Here is a 14195-nt window from a genome sequence, read left to right on the forward strand (position 1 = left end):
AAGAGTTCTGAAGGAACTCAAATATGAAACTGCAGACCTACTAACTGTGATATGTAACCTATCACTGAAATCAGCCCCTGTACCAGATGACTGGAGGATAGCTAATGTGATGGTGATTTTTTTTTTAAAAAGGCTCCAGAGACAATCTTGGCAATTACAGGCCAGTAGGCCTAACTTCACAACCAGGCAAATTGGTTGAAACTATAGTAAAGAACAGAATTATCAGATACCTACATCAATACAATACGTTGGAAGAGTCAACACAGCTTCTGTAAAGGGAAATCATGCCTCACCAATCTATTATAATTCTTTCAGGGGGGTCAACAAATATGTGGACAAAGATGATCCAGTAGATGTCGTGTACTTGGACTTTCAGAAAGCCTTTGACAAGGTCTCTTACCAGTGGCTCGTAAGCAAAGTAGGCAGTCATGGGATAAGAAGGAAGATCCTCTCATGGATCACTAACTGGTTAAAAGGCAGGAAACGAAGGTTAGGAATAAATGGTCAATTTTCACAGTGGAGAGAGTTAAATAGTGGTGTCCCCCAGCGAGCTGTACTGAGTCCAGTGTTGTTCAACATATTCATAAATGATCTGGAAAAAGGGATAAGCAGTGAGGTGGCAAAGTCTGCAGATGATACAAAGCTATTCAAGATACACCTCTACCCTGATATAATGCGACCCGATATAACACAAATTCGGATATAATGCGGTAAAGCAGTGCTCTGGGGGTGGGGCTGCGCACTCCGGTGGATCAAAGCAAGTTCGATATAACGCGGTTTCACCTATAACGTGGTAAGATTTTTTGGCTCCCGAGGACAGCATTATATTGAGGTAGAGGTGTAGTTAAGTCCAAAGCTGACTGTGAAGAGTTACAAAAGAATCTCACAAAATTGCATGACTGAGCAACAAACTGGCAGATGAAATTCAATGTTGATAAATGCAAAGTAATGCACATAGGAAAACACAATCCCAGTTACACATATGAAATGATGGGGTTTAATTAGCTGTTACCACTCAAGAAAATGATCTTGGGATCATCCTGGATAGTTCTCTGAAAACATTCGCTCAGTGTGCAGCAGTAATCAAAAAACAAACAAGGTTAGGAACCATTAGGAAAGGGATAGATAACAGGACAGAAAATATCATAATACCACTATATAAATCCATGGTACGCCCACCCCTTGAATACTGCCTGCAGTTCTGGTCACCCCATCTCAAAAAAGTTACCTTAGAATTGGAAAAGGTACAGAGAAAGGCAACAAAAATGAGTAGGGGTATGGAACAGCTTCGACATGAGGAGAGACTAAAAAGACTGGGACAGTTTAGCTTTGACAAGAGAAGACTTGGGACTTGTCTTCACTACCGCACTAAATCGGCACAGTTGTGATCAATGTAGCGGCATCTGATTTGGTGCGTCGACGTAATTAATCCATCTCAATGAGAGGTGGAAGCTATGTCGGTGGGAGAACGTCTCCTGCTGACATAATGCAATGTAGACACTACATTAAGTCGACGTAAGTTATGTTGCTCAGGGGGACGTTTTTTTCACACCCCTGAATGGCATAACTTACATCAACTTAAGTGGTAAGAGCATAAGAACATAACATAAGAATGGCCATACTGGGTCAGACCAAAGGTCCATCTAGCCCAGTATCCTGTCTTCTGACAGTGGCCAATGCCAGGTGCTTCAGAGGGAATGAACAGAACAGGTAATCCTCAAGTGATCCATCCCCTGTCATCAATTCCCAGCTTCTGGCAAACAGAAGCTAGGGACACCATCCCTGTCCTGGTAGTGTAGACAAGCCCCAACAGGGGATATGATAGAGATCTATAAAATCATAACTGGTGTGGAGAAAGTGAATAGGGAAGTGTTATTTACCCCTTCACATAATACATGAACCCGGGGTCACCCAACGAAATTAATAGGCTGCGTTTAAAACAAACACAAGGAAGTATTTCTTCACACAACGCGCAGTCAACCTGTGAAACACTTTGCTAGGGGATGTTGTGAAGGCCAAAACTATAATAGGGTTCCCAAAAGAACTAGAAAGGTGGAGGATAGGTCCATCAATGGCTATTAGCCAGGATGGGCAGGGATGCAACCCCATGCTCTGAATGTCCCAAGCCTCTGTTTGCTAGAAGCTGGGAGTGGATAATAGGGGATGGATCACTTGATGATTGCCCTGTTCTGTTCATTCCCTCTGAAGCACCTGCATTGGCCATTGTCGGAAGACAGGATACTGGGCTAGATAGACCATTGGTGTGACCCAGTATGACAATTCTTATGTTCTTATCACCTCATGCTGCAAATGTGACAATACGTCTTACTATTAAAGCAGGGTAGTGGCTGGTCCGTATTTGGATGATTTATAATAATAACGTCTAGCACTTCTATCACACCTTTCATCAGTAGATCTCAAAATAATTTACAAAGGAGTTCAGCAGTATTATTCCCATTTTACAGATGGAGAAACTGAGGCATGGGGAAGTGACTTGCCCATGGTCACCAACAGGCCAGTGGCAGAGCCAGGAATAGAACTAGGTATATTGAGTTCCAGTGCAGTGCTCTATCCACCAGTGCTCACTGCCTCCTTTGTGAGCAAGTTCTGAACCAGCCCCCTTCATAAGCTAGAGGGATGCTGGGCTCCTGGAGACAGTCTTTTAGAAGAGTCCTAAAACTTGGTGACCTCTTTGCAATTGCTGTAGTTCCCGTACCACTCTCACGTGAGTTATTGGTGGTATTGTCTTAGTCTGATGCCTGGCCAGATTCTAACTGGTATGGTTATATTCTGCCTTCCTAAGTTCCCTCTGGAAATTTCAACGGCTACAGTCTGTTCTGCTTCCTATTGTGTATCCTTATTCACACAAGAATTTTAGTGACATTTTGGTGGTGGTTGCAACAATTGCTGTAAAGTTATTTGGGCTCCTCCTGGATGAATGATGCAATGTCATCCTCAGTCATTCATTCAAAGTACTCTTTTCACAAGTGTCGGGCCATTGAAATGGGAACAGAGGCAAGGCCGGCTCAGCCGGTCACTTAAAAACAGAATCGGATTAATTATTTTAAAAAGCTGACCAGTGGTTCAGCGTCAAACATCAGGGTTTGGAAAAATACAGTGAGATCTGTCTTCATATATTGAGCTCTCTTATAGAGCACTGTTCATCCATAGATCTTAGAGTACTTTACAGAGGAGGGGCAATGTCATCAATCCCATAAACTAAGACAAGGAGGAAAGGTGACTTGCCGAAAGTCAGACACACACTTGGGGGAGGAACCAGGAATCGAGCGCAGGTCTCCAGCGCTAGGCCACAATATCTCTCAAGTCACCACCACGGAGAACAATAAGAATGAGTTTCCCTCATCAATATTGCCTGTAACAAGAAAGTAAATGAGCTAAAGCCAGATTTAGAATCATAGAATATCAGGGTTGGAAGGGACCTCAGGAGGTATCTAGTCCAACCCCCTGCTCAAAGCAGGACCAATCCCCAGACAGATTTTTGCCCCGGATCCCTAAATGGCCCCCTCAAGGATTGAATAGCGGGCCAATGCTCAAACCACTGAGCTATCCCTCCTCCCAGAACATATGGAGATATACTTATCTCATAGAGCTGGAAGGGACCCCGAAAGGTCATTGAGTCCAGCCCCCTGCCTTCACTAGCAGGACCAAGTACTGATTTTGCCCCAGATCCCTAAGTGGCCCCTTCAAGGATTGAACTCACACCCCTGGGTTTAGCCAGTGCTCAAACCACTGAACTATCCCTCCCCCTCTTGCTGCACAAGAAATGGGGAGATAAAAACAGGTGTATTGCAAAGGACAAGTCTGGTAAAGAGAAAAATATGTCCCGTCTTCTAAGTTCTTCCCTTTGATGTAACCCCTGGCTCTCGCTGAGCTCTGTGGGAACTGTGTGTACATCACAGATGGAGTTTGGTCCAATCTTCCCTTTATTCAGTCTCTCAGATTAACCCATTTGTCAGTGCATACTGATGTATAATTGGCTGCTGTTCACCATAGAACTCCCTTCATACTGTAAGTGTCAGGACCATGTGTGATTCATACCATCTGAATTCTGTTCTGACTGAATCGGAGCCTTTCGGAATTGATTTCAATCTGGGAGCCAGAGCAAACCTTTCATTCTTGCTGAAAAGCGATGGTCTCCAAGGCATGTTTCTTTATGGCCCTCAGGTGACCCCAGGGGCTTTGTTGCACTTTAAGGATGAATAGGGATGTCATTTCCATTTGCTGCTGTGGGAAATCAGTGCCAGCTGCATCAGTCTCTGTGGTAACTGTGGCTCCTCGCTGACAGACATGCTCACTCATGCTCTCGCTGATTCTTTTCATCAGCCAGTTCCTGGTATTAATAATTCCAAGTCCAAAATGCAGATTCAGTTCAGCTGCACAGAAGCCGTACTAAAATATTTCCAGGGCTGCTATTTTAACAGGTGCTTTAGGCCTGTCATTCCTGCTGCCAAGCACATGAAGGAGAGATTTTTGCAGTGCAACTCTATTCTTTTGCAGTTTATATATATATATATATATATATATATGCAGTTTTCTATTTCAAACTACATTTCCTGTGTGAGTGGCTCTGAAACGGACAGTCTTTTCTATGGTGCAGCAACTGTACTATCCTACAATATATCATTATAAGAGGAGATTTTCGAAGGCACATGGGACAGACACACACCCAACTCCCGTTGAAAATCAACAAGTTGGGTGCCTAATTCCCATTGATGCCTTTGAAAACTCTCCCCCAGAGAGATGAGCCAGTGTTTGAATATACCTTGATGAGCACTGCACTGAATTGATACTAAGTTTGAGTGATCAGTATTTGGAGAGCTCATCAACAGAACAGGTCTAGCATTCAGGTCAAAAATATCCTCTCTTGTGAGCAGAGGGCTTCTAATGAATGGCTTCCTATAGCGAAACTGTCAATACAAGTCGAACGGTGAGATCTGATGGATGACTGCACAAGTCTTGAACCTACACTACCAGGGGTTCAGCGTGTGGCGATTGATGCGTCGGTGGTCGATTTAGTGAGTCTAATGAAGACCCGCTAAATCGACCGCCGATTGCTCTCCCATCGACTCCTGTACTCCACCTGAACGAGATGCGCAAGGGGAGTCGATGGGAGAGCGTCTCTAGTTGACATGCCGTAGTGTGGACCTCGCGGTAAGTAGATCTAAGTACATCGACATCAGCTATGTTATTCACGTAGCTGAAGTTTCGTAACTTAGATTGATCTCCCCCTGTAGTGTGGACAAGACCTCAGTTTTGTGTATCTCTGCAGAACAGATGTGTTTACTCTCCTGTGCCCCTTTCCTCAGCATTTAGGAGTTGTGGGGAGATTTCGGTCCATTGGTGTGTTGCAAATGCTGTCACTCATAGCGTATGTGAATTAAAACACCTAGTTTTTCTTTACAGAAATAATCCTGTCTGACTTCTAAAGCTAGTATTTTATTCCAGTTGAGAGAGAGAGAGAGAGAGAGCTCTTCAGAAAACAGAACTTTCATCCCGGGGGACAGTCTGATATTTCAACATTTTGTTCATAATATCAAAAATTTTCTCATGGAATGAAAAGTTACCAAAAAAACCCCACCCTTAAATTTGGGAATGTCCTGATGAAAAACTGGGCATTTTTTTGATTGAAACATTTAGTTTTGAAATGTTAACATTTTGGAAATGTTGATTCAAAATGAAATGTTTTGCTTTGAATTTTCCTGTCAAAAAATTGGAAAATATAGTCAGTCAACTTTTTCCCACCCAAAAAAAAAAATCGCTTTCATCAAAATCCTATATTTTGTCCAGAAATTTTGAGTTAAAATGTTTTGACCTGCTCAAATGAGAGGTTACGTGTCTATACGATGTTTGTTTTAATATATTAGCTTCATTGAGGTGAATGGAACTATGACCATTTATACCAGTTGTGGACCTGCCCCTGAAATATAAAAACATGCTTGGGCCTGGATTTGTAAAGGGGTTTAGGCATCGCTGCCCTCAGCATTGCAACATCAAACTGGTTTAGGAGCCTAAATCTCATTTTCAAAAGGGATTTAGGTACTGAGGAGCCACAATCTCATTGACAGTTGGCAGGATTTTGGCTTCTAAGTGACTAAATCCCTTTTGAAAATGAGCTTTAGGCTCCTAAATCAGTTAGGCATCACAACGCTGAGCCCAGCTATACTTAGGCCCAGATTGTTAAAGGGATTGAAGTGCTTAGCTGAATCAGGGCCTTGTTCCTCAATGGGGAGTGTGGCCAGGCCAAGTTTAAAACCTGAGCTGTACCTGCTGTAGTAAAACATTCAAATCAAAGTCTGGGTAGAGAATTTCTTGAGTGTATTTTTTCAGTCCCCCATAAACTCAGAAATCACCAAAGATAGTTTAATCTCCTCTTCAGAGAGAGAGAGACAAGACATGGAAATTTTCAGCCCAAAAGGTGAGTGTTGAGAACGTTGGGAGCATGCGAAAAGAGGGTTAGCATGGATGCGGCTTTGCAGGTCTTTCCTGGCAATGTGGTGTTCTTTAAAAGTAAAAAACAGGGGTAGCTTGGGGATCCAGATGAACTGGGATCCAAATCCTGCTTCAAATCAATGGTCACCGTGTCATGAAGTTTGTGATATTTCTGTATACGACGATCTATTTAGGATTGAACGCTCACCAAATTTGTACAAACTGGAAAGTATAACGTGTGCTTGTCTTTTTGTCTTCCAGCCTCCAAACGAGTACAATCTAATCTGGATAACAGCTGATCTCATTTCATTTACCATAATTGTAGGAGTTTTTATATTCCAGAAGTAAGTAGCATTATTACAGAACAACTCTCATGGATTTTTTTGGTGTGTTTGTTCATCTCAAGGACATAAAAGGGAGATAAAGGGAGATGCAGTATTCTCTAGAGCCCTTGCTTATAATGACACTTATAATCATCCCCAGTCCAAATTTACTTATCCCCTCAGCTACCCCCTCTCAGTTATAAGCAGCTGAATGAAGCTGCTACATGGGACATAAAGATTGCGAAGAATGAGGACTTCTGAAAAGGGGTGGTGGTTCAAACTTGGTGTGGTTCTCTAAAAAATGTGTGCGGGAGAGAACTGTTGATGCTTAAGAGAAACGGGCACCACAAGGAAAAAGCTTAAAATACTTCAAAGTCATATGAGGAATTCTCAGCAGCTCCAGAGATTCTCCCGTCATGGGAATGAGTTAGAACGCGAAGAAACCTCTATTCGTTGGGATGTTTTAAAATTGGAACGTTCGGTTTGGAAGCAGAAAATCATGAGATTGTCAGAACTTCGCCGATCACCTAATGGCTTTAATAGTTCAGGTTTATCTTAATGTGTGAAGAAAGGTTCCTCACCCTTCTCTAACGGACAGAGGGAGCAATAACTTCTACTAGCTGGTACTGGAAACTTCACTAAAGATCCCATAGCTAAGGTTACATTTGGTTCCTTGGTTTATCTGAGGATTAAATATTTTTGTTAAGCATGGAAACAAATGCAGAACACAAACTAGACTACCCCACTCGCTCATAGGATGAAGATCTAATTTTTTGGCAAGTTGCAAGTAAACCTACTTGTTTGCATTAGGAATTCATAATGGCAGGGTAGGGGAATGCTTAACATGTTTTTGGAACCTTGTTACAAGTATCAGTCACCCACGCCATGCTCTCCTTTGTTTATTCTGGGGGGAACCCTGGCACAGACCCTGAAACTTGCCTTTCTTCCAAAGAGGAACTTTTCATCCCCAGTTATGACAATGTGACCGGCTGTCCTGGAAAACCTGGACTCAGAAATAGATACGCTCTGAGGACAGGAAGACAGCAGTGTCTGCCTAAGGAAATGTCATTTTAAAACTCCACCTTCTTTTCTGAGTTTCTCCTTGTAACCTTCTGTCTGGCACATCTAAACCACCACAATGTGTGTACTGAATGGGCTGTAATTTCCATCCTGATTATAACCACAAACATCCTGGCATTAGGCACAGCAGTCGCCCATGAAACATCCGCTTCAGCTTCACGAGCTAGTGATTGCGATGTCACGTTGCCCTGACTAAGTTGCTTTGTGACTAATTCCCTGTGCGGATAATTACCTTGCTATTTTTGTAATGTGTTACAGTAGAGTGTCTGCAGCTGTTGAGAACCCCACTTACCGACTGGACTCCATGCTAGAGACTAGAGCTGTCATACTCCATCTTACTGGCCTTGTTCAGCTCTGTTATACCTTTGCCATCCGCTGAATTCAGTAACCCAGATTCATAACTGGGGTAATTCCCAGGCAGCGGAGTTATGCCGGTAGGGAGTTTTGGTCACTGACTTCATTGTTGTGGCATAAGTGTAACTGACCAACAATATCCTCATATCACCTTAGGAAATTTCCCAGAAACCAAAAGTACATCTGTAAAATTATCAGAATTTTGACTAGATTTTTGGATCTGAATAATATAGATTTTGAGGCCAGGAAGGGACCATTACGGTCATCTAGTCTGCATAATACAAGCCATAGAATTTCACATGGGACTAAAACGCCATTTCTTAAATTGCAGGTGAATCATACAAATCAAATAAACCCTTACCCCAGACGAGCGCCAGATAAAGAAATGTATTGAGCACCCTGGCTCAATCACAAGGGTGTGACTGTCTGACCTGCTCTCTTGTTTGGGAATTTTAAGGCGGGAGTGGCAACTGTTTAACCATAGACCTTTCGTTTCAGAGTCTTCAGGTCTTTCCTAAAGCAGTTCTACAGCAATTCCTTGAATCCCTTCCAAGAATCTGCATCTTAAGACAGTCTGAATTTATGTATTTACACCTCTACCCCGATATAACGCTGTCCTCAGGAGTCAAAAAATCTTAACGCGTTATAGGTGAAACTGCGTTATATCAAACTTGCTTTGATCCGCCGGAGTGTGCAGCCCCCCCCCCCCGGAGCGCTGCTTTACCGCGTTATATCCGAATTCGTGTTATATCTGGGTAGAGGTGTATTTAATCTTTGTGAGCTACACCCCTTAAAAACTGGGCTGTTTTAGATATTTGCCCAGGCTGCTGAGAGCATGGAGAGACAGGGATAATTTCCAGCAATCATGGATTTTAAAATGGGCAGGAAAGGAATGTAAAGAGCCTGGTGAGAGGTGAAATGAACAGACATTGAGGGAGTGGTAGAATTATTATTATGTAAGTGCCTGAAATCCCCACTGTGCTAGGTGGTGGTAAGAACTCAGAAATACTCTTGGTGACCATATATACAAATTCAAACTTGGTGCAAGCAGGGACACTTGCAGTTCACTTCGGTAGTACCTGCTGTCCCTAGGGCTGAATTTCGATCCCTTGTTTTTACCCTGTAGCTCACAATGTGTCTGAGCCTGTTATTGTAATTACCCAGAGGCGTATAGTTTGCAGGGTCAATCAGTTACAGGTGAGTATTAAAACCTCCCATAGCCAGCACTTGTTACCCTCCAAAGCATCTTTGTCTCTTTTAAAGACTTCAAAAAAACAAAAAAGAAGAAGAAGAAGAATTCAACGCCACAAATTCCAATTGCTGTAACTAAAGCCAAGGGCTTTACAAACATGGGACTGGGAACCTACACTCTGCCCCGTGGTTGTCACTTGGAGGGAGCCATTCCCAGGCCTCGTGCCTTTCTCTACCATGCGGAAGTGTTGGTGCTGCATTTGGGGAGTTCAGAAACCAATCCCAGCTGAATCATTCTCTTTCTCTGCTGCAGTGATTCAGCTCCTGCGAGACAGGCTCAGAATCCGACCCTTGTGGATTCTTTGCAAGTCTTGCTGGGCAAATCAGTTACTTCCTTCACCTCAAGGATGGGGCGATGGGTTGGAATGGAGCCACCCCTTCGATGTGCTTCTCCTACCCCCTAGGAATGGCTTTCCTGCATTCCAGAGCAGGGCTACACATTACTCTACTGTTCAGCCTCAGCCCTAGTGACAAGGTGGCAAGTCCCTGTGGTCTCGCGAGGTGGGGATGTACCGACTGGGATGACTTTCTAACCCAGGGGTGGGCAAACTTTTTGGCCCAAGGGCCACATCTGGGTATGGAAATTGTATGGCGGGCCATGAATGCTCACGAAATTGGGGGTTGGGGTACAGGAGGGAGTGAGGGCTCTGGGGTGGGACCAGAAATGAGGAGTTCAGGGTGTGGGAGGGGGGCTCCAGGCTGGGGCAGGGGGTTGGGGTGCAGGGTGGGGGGTGAGGACTCCGGCTGGGGGTGCAGGCTCTGGGGTGGGTCTGGGTATGAGGGGTTGCGGGTGCAGGAGGGTGTTCCAGGCTGGGACTGAGGGGTTTGGAGGGTGGGAGGGGGATCAGGGCTGGGGCAGGGGACTGGGGCACGGGAGGGGGTCAGGGGTGCAGGATCTGGGCAGCGCTTAACTCAAGCAGCTCCCAGAAGCAGCAGCATGTCCCCCCTCCGGCTCCTACGTGGCGGCATGGCCAGGCGGCTCTGCGCGCTGCCCCGTCCGCAGGCACCACCCGCGCAGCTCCCATTGGCCTCAGTTTCCAGCCAATGGGAGTTGTGGGGGCAGCGCTTGGGGCAGGAGCAGCATGCGGAGCCCCCTGGCTGCCCCTACGTGTAGGAGCCAGAGGGGGAGACATGCTGCTGCTTCCGGGACCTGCGCAGAGCCACAGCATGCGCAGAGTGGGGCAAGCCCCCGATCCCGCTCCCTGGCTGGAGCAGGGCAAGCCCCGGACCCTGCTACCCGGCAGGAGCTCGAGGGCCGGATTAAAACGTCCGAAGGGCCGGATGCGGCCCCCCCGGGCCATAGTTTGCCCACCCCGTTCTAACCGATCTTTTTATCCTTCTTGCCTTGTTTATTTTTTTACTGCTCTGACTATTGTGCATGTTCCTCCTCTTTCTCTCTGCTGCATTCTGGCATCTCACAGCTATCACATGATCAGGTAATTCTGGTGCTTTCCTCCTCCTCTTCTCATTCCACCCTCCTCTTCCTTTCTGCTAGGGCTTCACTGCAGACTGGGATAATACAGAACCGCCCCCGAATAATGCTTTAAACGCCACAGCTCCACGAATGACCACGACTGTCTCGCTGAGAGTCTGAGTCGTAACTTTATTCAAGAGTTACTAAAACTAGGCAGCCTCCCCTGCCACGTCCAACTGACCCTTCTAGAGACACTTGGACATTCTACGTCCATGGTACAAGCCACTTCCATTTGCACGAGTGTTACTCTAGGATACCTGAGCACCGTTTAATTAGGTGACCTCTGGGAAGCCATGGTGCTCTCCAAGGAGAAATATCCCATTGCAAGATCACCCTCCAGGTAGGGTTTTTATAGTCCAATCTGCTCTATTTATCCTTTCCAAGTTAACACATTTGGCTTCAAAATCTATATACAATATTTCAGGGTTTGGGTTTTTTTTACCCCCTTCATGGCAAAATTTCAGTTTCCCTTTGAGAACTGGGAAGGAGTTGTGGTGCACTGAGCGACCTGGGAAAGCTGACCATAGTTCTTGGTAAATCTTCTGAGCCAGATTCTGTTCTCGGCTATATCAGCATAATTGTGTAGCAAGGGAGTTACTCCACAGTTCTCCTGATGTGTCCCAGATCACAGTCTGGCTTGTGGTGTGCGCAGCTGACACCACGCTATCTCCTTAAAGCGTAAAGTATCTGCTGTCCAAGGCAAAATGCAGCGTCATTCCCCCCCCGCCCATAGTCAAAGTGCTGTCTTTCACTTGTCATGATTGTCTTGGCAACTATAAGATATTAGCGGTGGGGAGGGGTAGTAAAAGATTTGGCCATCAGTTGCTGCACTGATCTGAGCTCAGAATCTCTCAAGATTCTCTTCTTTCTTACACTACTATAAACCAGGAGTAAATCCACTGAAGTCAATGGCATTTTGCCATTGTAGGTTGGAAGAGACTCAAGACCCCAGGACACTGGATTTCAGGCTCCCTGAAATACTCTTCTGGTTGTTTATTCTATTGGCTGTTTCAGTTGCTTCTGCCTTTAGGGGCTATTTGAAGTCTGTCCTCACTCTGCAGTAAAGCCTTCACCACTTTTATTTCTCTGTTTGAACCAAACTCTTCATGTGTAACCTTCTCCATGCGTTTAGCTCTGAGCAATGAGATTGTATTACTGATAAATGTCCCAGTTTGTGTGTCTCTCCTTTTTTATTTCCCCTCCTTTGAATTCGAACGTTTGCCATTTGTAAGTATTGCCTGCTAGAAGGTACGCGGCGACTTGCACTGTTGTCCTCAATCTGCAGAATAACTGGATCTGTTGTTATCTGAAGCTGCCTTTTAAAATGGTACTTTGCTAGCGAAAAAATACAATGAACGTTATGGGAATGTTACTCCTGTGGAGCAAATTCTTCCCCAGGTACACAGGCTCAGTTCACATCAACATCACTGAGAAATGTGCATGTGTTTCTGTGGCCTTTCATAGCCAAGGTGATCAGACTAGACATGTTAAATGCTCACTGGATTTTTTTTTTAAATAGGAATTCTGGATTCCAGGCATATATTAAATGTTTAAAACCCTGTATATAGCATTTCATCTGGGATTGAGACCCACAGGACCCTGACCCAAACCAATGCGTTATTTTCAATTCAGTCTAAAAGTAAAAAGCACCTACCCCATTTTATTTTAAAAAACAAAATGTCTTGGATTTGTAGGAATAATGATATTCAACATTAGGATTCTGTCTTGTTTTCAACTGTCCTTTGCAAACTATCGTTAGAGAGCTTATTTTTTTACTTTTACACTTTTCTGGTTCTTTTTGCATGAACAGAGAGCAACAATACCCGAAGTTTGAAGGTGCAAACAATTGGATGTTTTTTGGGGTGAACTTTTAGCAAGCTTAAATTTAAGTTTCTTTTTTTTAATTTTTGAATCCCAACTTACTTTCTGTTTGCCCCTAATTTATATAGTAATATTTTTAGCTATACCTTAACCAATTATTTTACTAAAATGTACCTAACCAATTTTAACATATTGTAACATGATTAGCTAACCAATTATATTCCACTATCTTAATTAGTTTACCCCCAGCAAAATTAATTATACAGCAGACAGAAACAATTACAAAACCGAATACACCTATATTCTTAAAGGATAGGCCTTTACAAACAGGCCTGACTATCTATATCCTAACAACTGTATTCCCACTGGATCATTCAAGCCATACGTTGAGTTAGGCCTAATTGAACATGTAGCTAGTTCTTTACGTTATTCTGAAAATCCGGGTGGTAAGAGATGATGGAAATACAGTGGTTGCCATTAATAGCTCATGTTTGCTAATAGTTACCATACAGTGAGGCTGGCTATAGTATTGCCCTACACTTAGATTAGGAAATAACCGTGCTAGCCTGATAAACTCGAACTGCTTAACGCCAACCACTCTATACTTCACACTTAAAATTGCCTGCAGTCTGTGAGTCCTGTTTAGCACTCCTCATCCAGGCAAAACACCAACCACGGGGACTACTACAATCCTTGGGAGTCTTGCCTGGGTAAGCATCATTACCCTCGTAATTCGCCTCCACCCCCCAAAAGCCGGGGTGGGGGGGAGAATAGCAACCTGCCCTTGAAGTCACTAGGTTGCAGCTATTTCAGACCCACAAGGCAATGAGTTCCTAAGCTGAGGGCTGCTCACAGACCTGCCAGCAGATCCCCCACTCTTATATTCAGTACCTCTCCACTTGGGCTCTGGCCTTTCAGCTGTGTGTCTGAACAAAACCTCAGTCAGCGCCTAAAATATCTCATTCTGCTGGGCCTTTCCTTCAGGGATGGGACACCCCGACCTCGTTCTAGTCTTGCACACAGGGCCGGCTTTAGGCCGATTCAGCCGATTCGGCTGAATTGGGCCCCGCGCCAAGAGGGCCCCGTGCTGCAGCTCTCCACCCCGCCCCCAGCTCACTTCCCCCTCCTCCCCTCCGCTGAACGCTCCGCCCCCTCCCCTGCTTCCCGCGAATCAGAGATTCGCGGGAAGTCTGAAAAGAAGCAGGGGCGGGCAGGCAGCACTAGGTAAGCTGGGGTGGTGGGGGCGCGAGAAGGGCTCCGGGGAGGCGCCGCCCGTTCCTGCCGAGCACACAGGCCCCAGCGGCTCTGGCCCAGGTCGGGTCCGGCCTGGCCCTCGCGGCGCGGCCCGGGTCGGGTCTGGCCCGGCCTGGTCGGCGCGGCTCGGGTCGGCTCCAGCCCGGCCCCCGCGGCGCGGCTCCGGCCCGGCACAGTCCCCGCGGCGC

At 45.3% G+C, this 14195-nt stretch overlaps 1 protein-coding gene across 3 annotated transcripts in view; it reads left to right on the forward strand.

Moving 5' to 3' along the window:
* GDPD5 (glycerophosphodiester phosphodiesterase domain containing 5) overlaps window positions 1–14195 on the forward strand; it is a 308105-nt gene that overhangs the window by 284744 nt on the left and 9166 nt on the right. For all 3 annotated transcript variants that reach the window (XM_024205078.1, XM_024205070.1, XM_024205087.1), the window contains one exon: window positions 6712–6794. In XM_024205078.1, the coding sequence (XP_024060846.1) occupies window positions 6712–6794 (83 nt within the window). The remainder of the gene's footprint in view (window positions 1–6711; window positions 6795–14195) is intronic.

This window comes from Terrapene carolina, unplaced genomic scaffold (assembly GCF_002925995.2).
Source record: "Terrapene carolina triunguis isolate 2854851 unplaced genomic scaffold, T_m_triunguis-2.0 Scaffold97, whole genome shotgun sequence".
Classification (NCBI taxonomy): Eukaryota; Metazoa; Chordata; order Testudines; family Emydidae; genus Terrapene; species Terrapene triunguis.